The following is a 15064-nucleotide window of genomic DNA, read 5'->3' as shown; positions in this document are numbered from 1 at the left end:
TGTAGCTTAGGATTAGATAATAAGGATATAATAAGGATATTTGTTCGCATGCAGATGAGTATTCAACCCCTAACCCCCAGGCCATATTACAACGAATCTGATGATATTTTAAGTTGACAATATATAACTGCTATTTACTCTTTTTTTTTTGGTCTAAAATATTTGGACCGTTACTTTTTTCAAATCCCGGATGTGAAATTCTTTTTTTTTTTTTAAAAAAAAAAAAAAACCCTTTACTTTGTTTTTGAGAGAGAAAAAAAAACTTTACTTTTTTATGCTTTTTTGGTATAATCCATCATCATGGGCGTCATTTAAGTACCAACCCAAAAGAATGACAAATCCAATTTTCCGAAGTAAATGTGGAACACTTTCATGCAACCATTCGTTAATCACTAATTCAGTATCATGTAGAAGAAAAAATGGATATTTGTCTTGTGGGGCAATGCAATCAAAAAAAACATCACGAGATTGAAGGTTTATCACAGTCCACGTATGCCTTCAAATACAACAAGGTTTAGACTTAAAACAAGGTAATAAAACAACCAAACCAGCTGCCAACAACTTACAATGCAAAAGCCAACAAAAAGTCTTGCTGTAAAATCACATAAGCCAACAAATTAAGATGAAACATACTTAAAAAAAGCTAATAGATATCCTAAATATAAAAATAAAACATCAATGGTCAGCGGAAAATTGAACGGCTAGTTTTCTTCTTAAATGATTTTGTCTTCTTAAAAGTTCAGGTTTGGTTTTGAATATGGTTCAAGAGAACATAAGCATTATGATACATTTGTTGTTTGTTTGTGTGACCAAAGTAGTTACAAGACCAAGAAGCATGTTAAACATTGGTCCAGCAAAGCATCTAGCCATTGCTATTGTAGGATGACCAGCTTTAGCAACTGGAACATCAACAAAGCATCAAGACTTTGCAAGTTTCTTTCTTGTCTTTGAATCATGATCTTTGATGGCTTGTGAGATAAAGTTCTAAGTATTGTAACCGATTCATAAACTTCTCTTGCATGATTCTGATACGGAAGTTATTTGAATATGAATGACTTAGATCTTAGAACCCCAGTAGAAATAGCTTCTTTTGAGTACTGATTTAATACTTTAGAGGATATTATTCAAGTACTTGTGTCAAAATAAAGCACAACTCTTATTTCGAGTGTCAACTCTCGAGGAATGCCTCAAATGTTCTCTATTAGTCTTTTCAGCCGACTAGAAAACAAATATTTAATTTTTTTCATATTACATTAATGTAGTTTTGCCATAAAGTTTGATTTGATTCATGAAGGAACTTATTAGGTTTGCAGACCAATTACTTATTTTCTTTCTCTTTGAATCCCTCACATTGCAACAATTTTTTATTATTTAGAATCCATAATTAGAGTTTTTGGTTGTCCGTAAGGTCATCAATGGGCAATACCAATAATATCAAGTTGGACAGTTACCCCAACTCATTAATGTTATATGAAAATTAGTGTCTTTGGCACAATTTTAACCCTTTTAGACCTATTATGAGACTAATATCCAGTTTCTGATTGAGCATAATTTTCTTAGGTCTTAGCATTTCGATGTAGGTTTACTCCACTAGGATTTTAGCCCTTGTTCCTCATGTCCTCCTCCATATGGAGGCAAGTTGCTTGCAGTTGACCAAACACCACTTTGGTCACACTTATCAATTTAACTTCCACATATATATTACCATTTAAGAAATTATTTATTTGCAGTCATTAGATGAGTTTCTAACTCCCAAAGAACTACAAGAATCATTATAGGTGTAAAATAATCTTTTGGAATTTGAAAATACCTTCATTATCTCCAAATCATTTTTCCACTGCTCTTTTGAAATGTTTCACGTCCCCCCCCCCCCCCCCCCCCCCCCCCCCCCCCGGAATCCTTCCTCCTTTTACATTACGCCCTCTCTTATACATTTAGTTCCATCTAAAAGTACCACCGTGGCACTATCTTTGATTTATAGTTTTATGAGTTTATTCTATTTTCTTATTCACACGGAATATTTTATTTTATGAGTTTATTTTGCAAGACAAAAACACTAGCTTACAATATTGGATAGTTTATTTGTCAATTTTTTTTTGGATAGTTTGTAGCCTATAACTCATACGGTTAAAGTAGTTATTTGATAAGGGTCTACTTTTACGAGTTTATAATGTTTTTCATAAGTTATAGGATATAGCTTTTTTTTTTTCAAATGCAACATGTCTATGCTTATGTCTATGTTAAGTAGCGTTTTTTTTTTTTTTAGGAAATGACAATATACTATTATATATTGTTGTTCGTGGATGGCTGAAGGATCACAACCAAGCAACTTTTATATGCAACATAATATGCTAGTTAATTATGATTATAACTAATAAAATAGATGGAGCACGTTTTGCTACTCTTAAGGAAATTGAATTACACATCTATAGATACCAAGTCAAATTCAGTTACCATACTTAAAGCACATTGAAAAATAATTAAGTCTTAACAAATATGACCTATTAAATAGGTAGTTTATTTCTAAAGAAGTTACACAAATTGTGGTAAAATGCCAACGTGTGATTCTGTCAAAATGATCTTCTTATGCAAAAGTCACCAAGATTAATTTTCTCAATAAAATTAATTAAAACATTTATTTATAATAAAATAAAATAACTTTTGAAATATCTCAAATATACAACAATCCCCCACATATTTCAAAAGTTTTAAATTAAAAATATATATAGCCTGAGTCATCCTTTAGTGTACTGCATTGGTTTAGCAAGCTATGGAACCCAATACACTTGATGTATGCTAGAGGTCTCACAATCACATTGCACCCCCACAATTCTCGTGTAATCGTTGTGTTGCGCATTTAGGCCGTGCGCGTGTCTGATTTTCATGAGTGCTCTAGAGACCCGCCACGGTCTCATGCAAGCAGCCCCACTTGACACTCATATAGGTGATTCCATCTAGTGCATGCTACAACCACACACCACCCTAAAGGCTTATGGTAATCATTAAAGGCATTAAAAGCCTAACCCTCAAATCTTACTTACTAAAGCTTGTCGGGTCAAGCTAACCCTAACCCTAACCCTAAAGCTAGCATTTTCCCGCTCATTCTAAAACATTTATGTCGACGCTTGACCTCCTCACCTTTAATACACACCATAAAGTCATTTCATTACAGGTTGTAGTAACTGCTATTTATAACATGATTGCATGATATTTTAATTTTTGAAATAGAATAACACACGATTGCTGTATTAATTGTCATCCCAAATCAGACCTGTGAATTACGTACAAAATTGTATAATGGAAATAAAATAAGATACAATCAATTGTATATTGATTAGCATTAAAACCACACGGTTGAAAATTTCTTTTAAAAACTAAAGAGGTCACACGGTTGCATATTAAAAAAAACAGCACATTTTACATATTAAAAGAAAACCACACGGTTTGCATAATGGAGATTGTATAATGGAAATAAAATAAGACACAATCAATTGTATATTGATTAGCATTAAAACCACACGGTTGAAAATTTCTTTTAAAAACAAAAGAGGTCACACGGTTGCATATAAAAAAAAAACAGCACATTTTGCATATTAAAAGAAAACCACACGGTTTGCATAATGAAAATAAAATAGCACACATTCAATTGTACATTAACTAGCATTATTGTATAATGGAAATAAAATAACACACAATCAATTGTATATTAGCTAACATTTAAACCACATGGTTGAAAATTTCTTAAAAAAAAAAGGAGCCCACACGGTTGCATATAAAAAAAAAACAACACCTTTTGCCTATTAAAAGGAAACCCCAAGGTTTCCATAATGGAAATAAAATAACACTCAATCAATTGTACATTAACTAGCATTATTGTATAATGGAAATAAAATAACACACAATCAATTGTATATTAACTAGCATTAAAACCACATGGTTGAAAATTTCTTAAAAAAAAAAGGAGCCCACACGGTTGCATATAAAAAAAAAAAAGAACCTTTTGCATATTAAAAGAAAACCGCACGGTTTGCGTAATGAAAATAAAATAACACTCAATCAATTGTACATTAACTAGCATTAAAACCACACGGTTGAAATTTTCTTTAAAAAAAAAAGGTCACACGGTTGCATATTAAAAAAAAAAACAGCACTGTTTGCAAGTTAAAAAAAAAACCACACGGTTTGCATATTAAAATCAGTCTATAATAAAATCAGCCTCCTTTCTCCTTCCATTATTCTATCGTTGATTCCAGTGGAGGGTCGTGGTAATGAAACTTTGATGTCCTATCACTGCTTGACAGGTGCTACGGTTATTTTTTCTCACAATTACGACATGCTTTAATATCTTTTCCTATTTATTAAACCTTTATGATGTTGCAGGTCCTTTGCTCAAAAAGCCAGCTTCATCCTTTGAAAGTGCTATCAACAAGTATTGTGTGAAGTTTAGGACGTACATAGTCGAGTATGATGTTGAAGAGGTGAAGATGATTTTGTTTAACATGTTTCATTTTTTTTTTGTTATCTGTAATGGTTCTAATCGTTTTTTTTTTGTTGCATCAAGGGGCTGTTATGCTACCGAACATGTTCACAAACGACTTTAGGGACCGAGTTCAATGATTTGCGACTTTGATTGATGCAAAGAGCAATCAGTTCGAGGTGTTGGTTGAAAGAATTGATGGGTCTGTGTTTTTCTCCAAGGGATGGAAATCCTTGCGTGATTTTAATGGGATCAGCTTGGGTGCTTGGGTTTCTCTTATCTTAGGATTGGAGGGTGCGGATGGTTTATTTTTGATGGAATTTTCCAGTTTATTTTTATGTTTTTCCTTTCTGTTTTTTTCCTTTGCGTTTTCTTTTTATGGAGTGTAGTATGCTTCATCTTTTATGCTTTCTTTTTGTTTTGTCAATCAAAAACTATGATGCTTTAGTTCTTGACTATCATTGTGACGAAGTATCATCTTGCCTTCTTATATACGCTAATTTAAATTAAAGAGATCTTTTCAGATTTTACCTTGCATCCTTCTCTCAATGTTGTTATATATATTACAATAAAAACCTTAGCAAGTAATTTCAGATTCACATGAATTCGGAAATATTTAGGACGTTGCTTATTTCTATGGTATGATTATAGAATATTTTTCAATGAAATATATATTAACAACCATTAATAACATACGGTCGCAAATTTTCTTAAAGAAAAAAAAAACACGGTTGCAAATTAAAATAATATGGTTCAAGTCAAATTGAAATGACATCATATTTAATGTTCTCCAATAATCAATTATATATTAACTTCCATTAATAACACACAGTTGCAAATTCATTTAAAAAAATGGTTGCAAATTAAAATAATATGGTTCAGGTCAAATTGGGATGACACCATATTTTAAGGTTCTCCATATATTTTGCACGTTGCGTATCTTTCTGGTATGATTGTAGAATATTTTTTAATCAACTATATATTAACTAGCATTAATGACACACGGTTGAAAATTTCTTTAAGAAAAAAAAGCAGCGCCTCTCTTTTTAATTTAAAGAGATCTTTTCAGATTTTACCATGCATTATTTTCTCAATGTCGTTATATATTTTAGGAACAAAGCTTTAGCAAGTATTTTTCATATTCACGTGAATTCCGAAATATTTTAGGAGCACGTAATTTTTATAATGATTAATGTTGAGAAAATAAGGATACCACCATAAAAATTTTTGACCTCGGCACTATAACACAATTTTCGTCTTTTTTTTACAAGGAACACAGTTTAAAGTATATTACTGTTAAAAACACGTATTTAAGCATAAGATAATTTCGAAATAGGTTATCTTTTGAAACAATTCTCCCATCATAAAAAATATTTTGAGTTTCACTATAACACTTTTTTCATTTGAAATTAATCATATTGATTTGCAGTAGCTAAAATTGGAAGTTACAATTAATCAAAAATTAATTCTATTTTAATTGTGGCATTAAATTTAATGCACCAACTACTAATTGTGGCATTAATCAACTGTTTAATGAAAATAAAATAACACACAATCAATTGTACATTAACTAGCATTATTGTATAATGGAAATAAAATAACACCCAATCAATTGTACGTTAACTATTATGACTTATTCTTCTATGGTATAATATTGGCTTAAGTAACATTGTGAATTTCTACATGAAAATAAGACCCGTGCGTCAGCACGGGTCATAGTTCTTGTTTTAATTTAATTAGCACTTCTCATTTCATTGTCATAACACTATAGGAAAAGGACAAAACAAATTAGTGCTAACATAACTAACAAGTGACTTGTTTTTTCCATTGAACCTTTTTCATGGGATCTCCAATCATAAAGGTTGGGTTCCCATCACTTGTCGTTTTCGAGTGGCATAGTCTCATTTCCTTCTTTTTCTTCCCGGGGTTTTGTCAACGAATTCGTTAAATTCACAAATATTGACTAAGACGTCTCTAAGTCAATTAATCTCATATTTCATCAAGTTTATAAAAATAAACTCGGATTACACAATAAATTAAGTCTGTTTGGTTGTCTCCTAAACGACAACTTATTCATCAACGAAATAAATAAACTTATAAATTTATTTATTCTCATTGGATTCATATCTAATTAACATCATTGTATTATTTGAATACAATGGTTCATCCTCTTTAAATAATATCACAAGTGTTGTCAAATCAACTCCCTTAATACGATTTATCAAGTCTACTTAGATAAATTCCAAGCGACAACATCTCCACAAGGGGAAAACTAAATCCAAAGATAAAGTTACTATTCAAGTCTACTTAAAAAAACTTTCAGACAGCAAACTCCCCACATTTGATTAATATAATGCAATGTGTAGATTTTGCAGAGTCAACTTGAATAATTTTTATGTAACCAAAAAAAAAATTAAGTAACAACACTGTCACCATGGAAAAAACAAATCCCCATAAATAACATAAGTAAAGTTTATTAAACATCACTATATTACTATAATAATACAATGAATAATTTATAATATACCATATAATATTTTATGGTATTTCTAATGTCACATAATTCTACCATAAATTAATTGATGAGATATCTTCTCAATTTTCTTTAAATAAGTGTTATCATCATTTAATTATTTTAATACAATGGCTCAAGAAAAGTCTCAATCTGCTTTCAAGAATATAAGTATGCTAGCATTTTAAAATGAACTATCACATTAAGAACATTATATACTCATAAAATTTCAGCATTAGAAAACATGTCTCAATTCTACTCATTTAACTCAAATAATTAGCCAAACAAAAAGTCTGCTTACTCACACACAAGATTTTAAAGCAGTCATCATGTATTTAATTTACATATGCATAGAATGAACATAAACATTTTGATCACATTGATCACTAGTTAAATATATGGATTCTGCATCAAAATATAGTAATTTCAAATTATTTCATTTACTTTTAACATGGTACCAGCTATATTCTAACATAATTACATGCATATTTATTAGAAATTTCTCAAGAATGTCTCTTGTCAATGCACTTCAAATCATATAAACATTGTCAACTTTTTAAGTTCAAGTTAAATCTTATTTTGGCATATCAACACATATGAACACATTTTACTGCACGACAATTAACAAGAAAATCATCTACGTGATTATTATCATAATTTCAGTATAATCACAAAAGTGAGGCAAGACACAAATGCAAAGGTGCGGTAATTCATTTACAAATAGACTACCTTCAGGAATTTAAGTATTACTATAATTTCACATGAAGATTTAATTTTATAGAAATCAAACAAACTCGTCTAATAACATAGGCACAAAGGAATTAATCCACACATAAACAATTGATTCACATTCACATAAATCCAGTGCATAGTATGTACATACACACAATATCTAAAAATTAACAACGTATGCCTAGAGACGAGCATTAATGGCCATAAAATCATTTCAAACATTAACTTCTTTAATCTTGATACCCACAATTAATTTTGCATTAGCATTCCAAAAAACTAAGCATCTATACCCACTATCAATTCATAAGAGGCACTTCAAATACTCAGCAAGTAATTTTATCATGATTTATAATTGGCACAAATAAAATATATACTTTTAACAAGAATTAATTAATAAGGTGAAATGGAAAGAACCTGGTGGAAGTATATAGCTTTCAAACTTACTTTGCTCCTTTAATTAACCGATGAATTCACAACTCCCATTTATACATTCATTCTTCAAAACATTGCAATCTTGAACTCTTTTAACAGAGAGACTTGACACCATCATTATAACCATATCCAACCTTAATTCCTTAGATTGTTGTTCGCGGATGGCTGAAGGATCACAACCTGCAAAACAATAAAATGAAAAGTAAAACCTGAGGCGTGACAATGTCACTGGACTAAGGAATTATCCGCAGAATTGCGCAACTCCCCCAGAATACAACAGGTTCATCTCGGCGGTAATCATACCGAGACTATCAAGACACGAGAAATACACAGAGTAACTCAGGCATTAGTAATTTTTGAAATAGAAAAAGAAAAGCATAACGGAAGTTTAATGGTGTTTGATGAAAACAAAAGCTCATAGTTTTCTTAAAGAAATACTCCTTTTCCGATGTCCAACCAAGCAACTTTTATATGCAACATAATATACTAGTTAATTATGATTATAACTAATAAATAGATGGAGCACGTTTTGCTACTCTTAAGGAAATTGAATTACACATCTATAGATACCAAGTCAAATTCAGTTACCATTACTTAAAGCACATTGAAAAATAATTAAGTCTTAACAAATATCACCTATTAAATAGGTAGTTTATTTCTAAAGAAGTACACAAATTGTGGTAAAATGCCAACGTGTGATTCTGTCAAAATGATCTTCTTATGCAAAAGTCACCAAGATTAATTTTCTCAATAAAATTAATTAAAACATTTATTTATAATAAAATAAAATAACTTTTGAAATATCTCAAATATACAACATATATCAGTAATTAATTACATGAAGCGTGATTTATTTAAAAAAGGGATAATTACACTCACCTCCCCGAAGTCTATCAAAATGTCACTGACACTCCCTTTAATTTTAAAACTTACACTAACCTCCCTTAAGTTCTTGTAAAATAGACTAACACATCCCCTTCTATGTTAACAGTGTTAATTTTCCGTTAATTTGATTTTTTCCTTTCACCCTCAGTTTCATGGACCCATCGTGAAACTGGAAGCATCATTTGCAGAAAGTTTGGGTGCAGTTTTAAGGACACATAAATTGGGATCATTGTTCTTTGGAAGGTACTACTTCAATTGATTCTTGAATTGATCCTTCTGAGCACCAGTCCCTAGTTTGGCATGAGCATCAATATTGCCTTGTTGCTCTACTTTAAGCCTCTCGTTTGTGAAGTGATTCGTACAAGGAATGCAATATACATGGTAAAAATATTTATAATCATGCCATAAGAAATTGAATTGAAATTAACGAAGAAAATTTCAAATTGGGGGAATAATTTGATGATAATATGAGGATGCATCATAGCAAACTTGATGATGAGCTGATGCAAAAAAAAAAAAAAAAAACAGAAAATGAATTGGGAGCCACTGGTTGTAAGCTTGCCCTGGTTGGTGAATCATGGAAAGCCATAGTTTGTAACTGAAGTTTAACCCCGTTAAAAAGAGGGGAGGTAAGTGAGTTTAGAAAACTAGAGGGGATGTTTGTGTTATATAAGTAAACCTCAAGGGAGGTCAATGTAATTTACCCTTAAGGAAATTATTAAAGTAAGAAAATTAGTTTGATAAAAGAGGTGTCAGTCGCTAACAAACTCCCACGTTCAAAAGTCTTGTTTCAAAAATGAGTTTACAAAAAAAAAAAAAATCGGAAGTTTTTCCCAATAATTAATTTTTATTAATATTTAAACTTGAAAAAGGAGCTCATATGAAAAAAGAGCATTTAAATATTATATTATTTTATTTTACTTTACTTTGACGAGAAAAGAATTCATAATTATCCCTCAAAAAAAGAACTCGTATTTTTTTTTTGTCAAGTAGTCTAGGCTAGAGTTCACACAATTAAATTGTAGAGAAATGAAGTGTACTGGGTTCGAACCCCAGCCCTTACATATAATATGCAATATCCCTATTAACTGAACTAAGCTCACGGAATAAAATAATGACTTTATGTACATGACCAACATCAATAATATATATATATATATATATATATATATATATATATATATATATATATATATATATATATGGGGTTATGATAGAAGACACCTTTTATGAAGGTGTCTTTTATCAAGTTACTCTATGAGCATTTGCGAAAAGACACCAACTTACTTTTAGGAAGGTGTCTTTTATCAAGGTTATAACTAAAAAGTGAAAATCACACCTTAAGGTGTGACTTGATAAAAGACACCACCAAAGAGTGGATGTAACATAACCCTATATATATATATATATATATATATATATATATATATATATATATATATATATATATATATATATATATACACAACTATTTTTTACTTTTTTTTTCTCTATTACTTTACTTTTTGTGTTAATCACCTCATTTATTTTTTAAATTTTAGTTGTCTCAAAAATTGTCATATATATATATATATATGTGTGTGTGGGTTATGATAGAAGACACATTTTATGAAGGTGTCTTTTATCAAAATTATAACTAAAAAGTGAAAATCACACCTTGAGGTGTGACTTGATAAAAGACACCACCAAAGGGTGGCTTGTAACATAACCCTATATATATATATATATATATATATATATATATATATATATATATATATATATATATACAAGATATTTTAATTTGTTTAACCATATTAAATTAAATTGGATAGTCTCTATTCTCAGTTGTTTAATTTGTTTAACCATATTAAATTAAATTGGATAGTCTCCTATTCTCGGTTGGTATTGCCATATGCGAGGGTCAGATTCATACCACAATGGTGGTGAATTTATGCCCACTAAATTACTTGATAAAAAAAATCAAATAATTATGCAGCCTATTGTATAATTATGCAGCCTATTGTCAGGACATGTCTGTTAGCGGTCAAACATATATACGAATTGGGGAAAATAATATGAAATTGATCCCGGACTTAACCGACATTGTTGGAAGTGGGTGGGAGACAAATTATGGAAGGAACGAACGGTCCTTCCAACTAGATTCGAACATCAGCTGTGAAATTGACTATGTAAATTTTAAATTTCAAAAATTACATGGTAAATGTTAAAATTGCAACTATCTTCTGTACATTGAATTCATATAGATCAGTATGAGCACACTCGAATCGACAGCCGAAGTGATGAGGGCGGAAAACAGCTAAAAAGGGATCTTTGGGCAATAGCATCACAAGACAACCAAGAAATTTTTTACAGTGCCATGGCCTCTCCTCTTTAATTGGGAAGGGCCGTGGCCATTGCATCACAATACTGTTTCGGGCTCATGCATACACCTTGACGACGACCCTGCAGTGTGGATCTAACGTGATCTAACTTTAGTTAATGGCGGGTCATCTAATGTGATCTCCTCATAAAAAAGGAATGTCTGAGGGCTTCCTTGGCTGTGATTCTTTCAGAGGGGTCATATCTAAGTAACCCTTGCAACAGATGTATGAGATCACCAGCTGAATGATCAACATGCTGCATTATTAGATTCTGCAAATATTTGAAAAAAAAAATTAAGAATATATTCAAACTAGACCAATATAAATGGCTTTATACAAGTCAGAAAATATATGGCAACTAAACAAACCTGTAGTCTAGGGAGCTTCATTACAGCTTTAATACTCTCCCTCGAGGTTGCACCCACTGGCCAGTCCAATTTACCTCTTCTGACATACTTCTCAGCATGTCGGCTAAACATGCACAACAAAAAAACAGTCATTATATGGTATTTAGAGATCAAACAATTGAACGTTTAGTTTCCATTGTCGTTCACTTACTCAACTCTCTTCAACATATGCATTGGTAGTGGACCAAGTACCCTCTCCATCATGGCAAGGTGCTCTAAATTTTCATGAGTCTGAAACAAAGCTTCGCCCTACATTAAGAACTCAGAGTCAGAACTGTAGAAGATTGACAAGTGTGTGAACAGAGTCTCAATGAGCAAAGCATACCGTGCATAACTCGACCAATATACAACCCACACTCCATATATCACATGGATGACTCCAGCCAAGACCTACAATACATAACCAAAATCAACTTCTTAGCTGAGATGGCTGGTTATTATGAATTATCATCATGCAAACTCAGTGAAAAAGGCACCAATTCTGTCTACATCAGCACATACCAAGGATAACTTCAGGTGCTCTATAATGACGAGTTGAGACAATGTAGCTCTGATCTACTCGCTCATAAGTGGTGCTTCCAAAATCAATAACCTTGATAGCACTAGACTTGGGCACTTTCTTGAAATACGAGTTTGGTGACCTAGATGAAATCTGTTAAGAGAAACAACAGATGTCAGAGAATGATAAAGCCATAATGGGTTTATTGGATTAATTTTAGTTATCCTAATACACTTAAAAATATGGACTGGTGTCTGAAAATAATTTTGTAATTACATCTGTAGTTAAGGTCTGCTTCACAGATGGCCATTAGTTTTGCAAAATTCAAAGAAAAATGCAGATGTACAAACAGAGAATGAACACGAGTGCAAAACAGAAAAGTACCTTGTAGTCAGGAACTTTGACATAGTCTGGTGAAACAAGGAGTATGTTTTCAGGCTTTAGGTCAGTATGGATCATGCGCAAATCATGCATAACTGAAAAATTAACAAAAGAAACATATTAGAGAATATGCAACAAAAATTTCTGATGATTACCACATCACAACAAACACGATACAAATAAGGACACACGGAGGATATGATAAAGCACAATAATTTGCACAACTCAGAATGAAATATATGGAAGAATAAAGGAATGATAGTTTAGGTAAATACTACACACATGCTATACATTCCAACAGTTGTCTGCCAATCTCACGGACAAGATCAATGGGAAATGAGCGATAATTGTTTTTCCGAAGAAAATCGTATAAGCTTGGTCCAAGTTTCTCAAAGACCTGTTAAAACCATTTAAATTCACTTTCGTTTTAACCCCCACATTATTTGTATATTGGGGAAATCAACCCATCACAAATCAATCAAATACTTACAATACATATATGATTACGATAGTCAAACCAGTTCCGTATTTGCACACAACTGCAAGGAATAAAATAATTTAACCAATGCAATGGAATCAAATATTTACATCATGCTGGTGTTGATTATTATAAAATAAAGCTAAAACCACTTACCGATTGCCACCTATATCATGTTTACCAAGCTGTTGCAACATCTCAATTTCTATCATGGCTGCTTCACGATATTTTTTTATTCCACGGACAATTTTAATGGCAACCATTTCCTTCCTTTCTCTGTCCCAGCATTCCAATACCTGCCCAAAAGTTCCTTCTCCCATTTTGCTGTGTATCTTATCTGTAACCATTAGATATAATTAGAAATAAGTGTAAACAATGCAAGCCTAGCTAAACAAGAAAATCAAATATGTATTGATTACATGATGCTCGAAACAAGTCTACAGCTACAAACATTTAAAATAAAAATGGTCATCAATGATGAGATTCATACATCCGAAACATTAATAGTTAATGTATCTAAATACATAAACTTAAGTCTTCATTTAACAACTTAAAAAATAACATGGTAACGGAGATGCATATGCATCAAAATGCTGTGTTTTGAGAGCAAAAAATTGCAGATCCTACAGAAAAAACAATGAACTAGGATCTGACCCAAGACATATATATAAAGGTAAATTTGGTAATTATGGCAAAGTGTAATTACAGCGGGAAGTTAAATTTTCTCCAACAGCAAAAGTGTAATGGCCATCTTTGTCATCATCTCGCCAAGGGGGAGAACCATTTCGAGCAACACCCTTAACAGATAGAGAACTAGTGGTGTGTTCCGAGGGAACCCCTGAAGGAGCATAGCTTGAAATATTCCCAAGCTCTTGTCCAAAAAACAATTCTACCTGAGCCTACACACAGCCATCGATTCATGCACCACTAACAGTTAAAAAAAAAAAACTTTTTTCCCACTAAAAACCCTACCAATAACCTCTCCATCATCTCAGATTGTTTCAAGAAATTAACAAATTAATCATTACGAACACAACAAAAACTAAGGTATTCAAACCAAGTACAAAAGATTCACATCAGAATTCACAGGTAATTCATTCTTAAAAATCCATCAACAAGGAAACACCAGAGATCGAATCTAATATTAATTAATTAATGGCAGCACAATAATTAATGACAGCACAAGAAAAGTTAAATTATCAATATTAAAAATTAATATCAAGGTATATTATCTAAGGATCCAACGAAATAAATCACAAAATAGTTAATTTATTACATAAAATTATATAAAGGAATCATGTAAACACAAAACTTCGAAAACACCTTCGAAAAATATTAACAAATTTAATTGTAACAGGTGATATAAAACCATGCAAACACCGTGGATAACATCAATGAATTCAACTACGATAAAAAAATCAATGAATTCAGCTAGATCCGTAGTTCTGTAATATTAATCAAAATCAATGAATTCAACTAGATCCGTGTTATACAGCAATAACCAGTTCTGTAATGTTAATCAAAACACCAAAACCTAACAGATCCATCAAATTAAAACATAAAAATCGTCAATTAAATCCTGTGAAATTAAAAAAAAATCAAATTTTCCTCAATCAAACATACCGAACCTCAACAATTCCACCAGATCTACAACCATAGAAATAAAAAAACACGAAAAAATTATCAGAACTAAGATTTTGGGAATTGGAGAGAAAAAACTACCTTTGGGGTTTCAGGGACATCCCAACCCAACCTCGCTCGCTTCCTTGGTCGACGATCCATGTGAGTGTGGGGAAATTCGAAGACGCGTTCCATCTCCATGATTCAAAGAGGTGCGAAAAATTCAGAAAATTTGGGGAAAAATCGATTTAGAGAAGATTTGTGAATTTGATACGATT

General features: G+C 31.6%; 1 protein-coding gene across 1 annotated transcript; it reads right to left on the bottom strand.

Annotated features, from left to right (window-relative positions):
• Positions 1-11189: 11189 nt before the first annotated feature.
• LOC146901655 (serine/threonine-protein kinase AFC2-like) lies at positions 11190-15064 on the bottom strand. Its single transcript, XM_085738250.1, has 11 exons — positions 14889-15064; positions 13873-14065; positions 13323-13503; positions 13179-13227; positions 12971-13085; positions 12692-12783; positions 12310-12460; positions 12134-12198; positions 11960-12057; positions 11770-11872; positions 11190-11672 (listed from the first exon to the last, which is right to left on the bottom strand). Exons 1-11 carry the CDS (start codon positions 14985-14987, stop codon positions 11532-11534), a joined length of 1287 nt encoding a protein of 428 aa, XP_085594376.1. The 5' UTR covers positions 14988-15064; the 3' UTR covers positions 11190-11531.

Source organism: Medicago sativa, chromosome 8, assembly GCF_051527215.1.
Source record: "Medicago sativa cultivar Bolivia chromosome 8, Bolivia_mono, whole genome shotgun sequence".
NCBI lineage: Eukaryota > Viridiplantae > Streptophyta > Magnoliopsida > Fabales > Fabaceae > Medicago > Medicago sativa.
The sequence above is the reverse complement of the archived record's forward strand: the minus strand, read 5'-3'. Positions and strand labels throughout refer to the sequence as shown.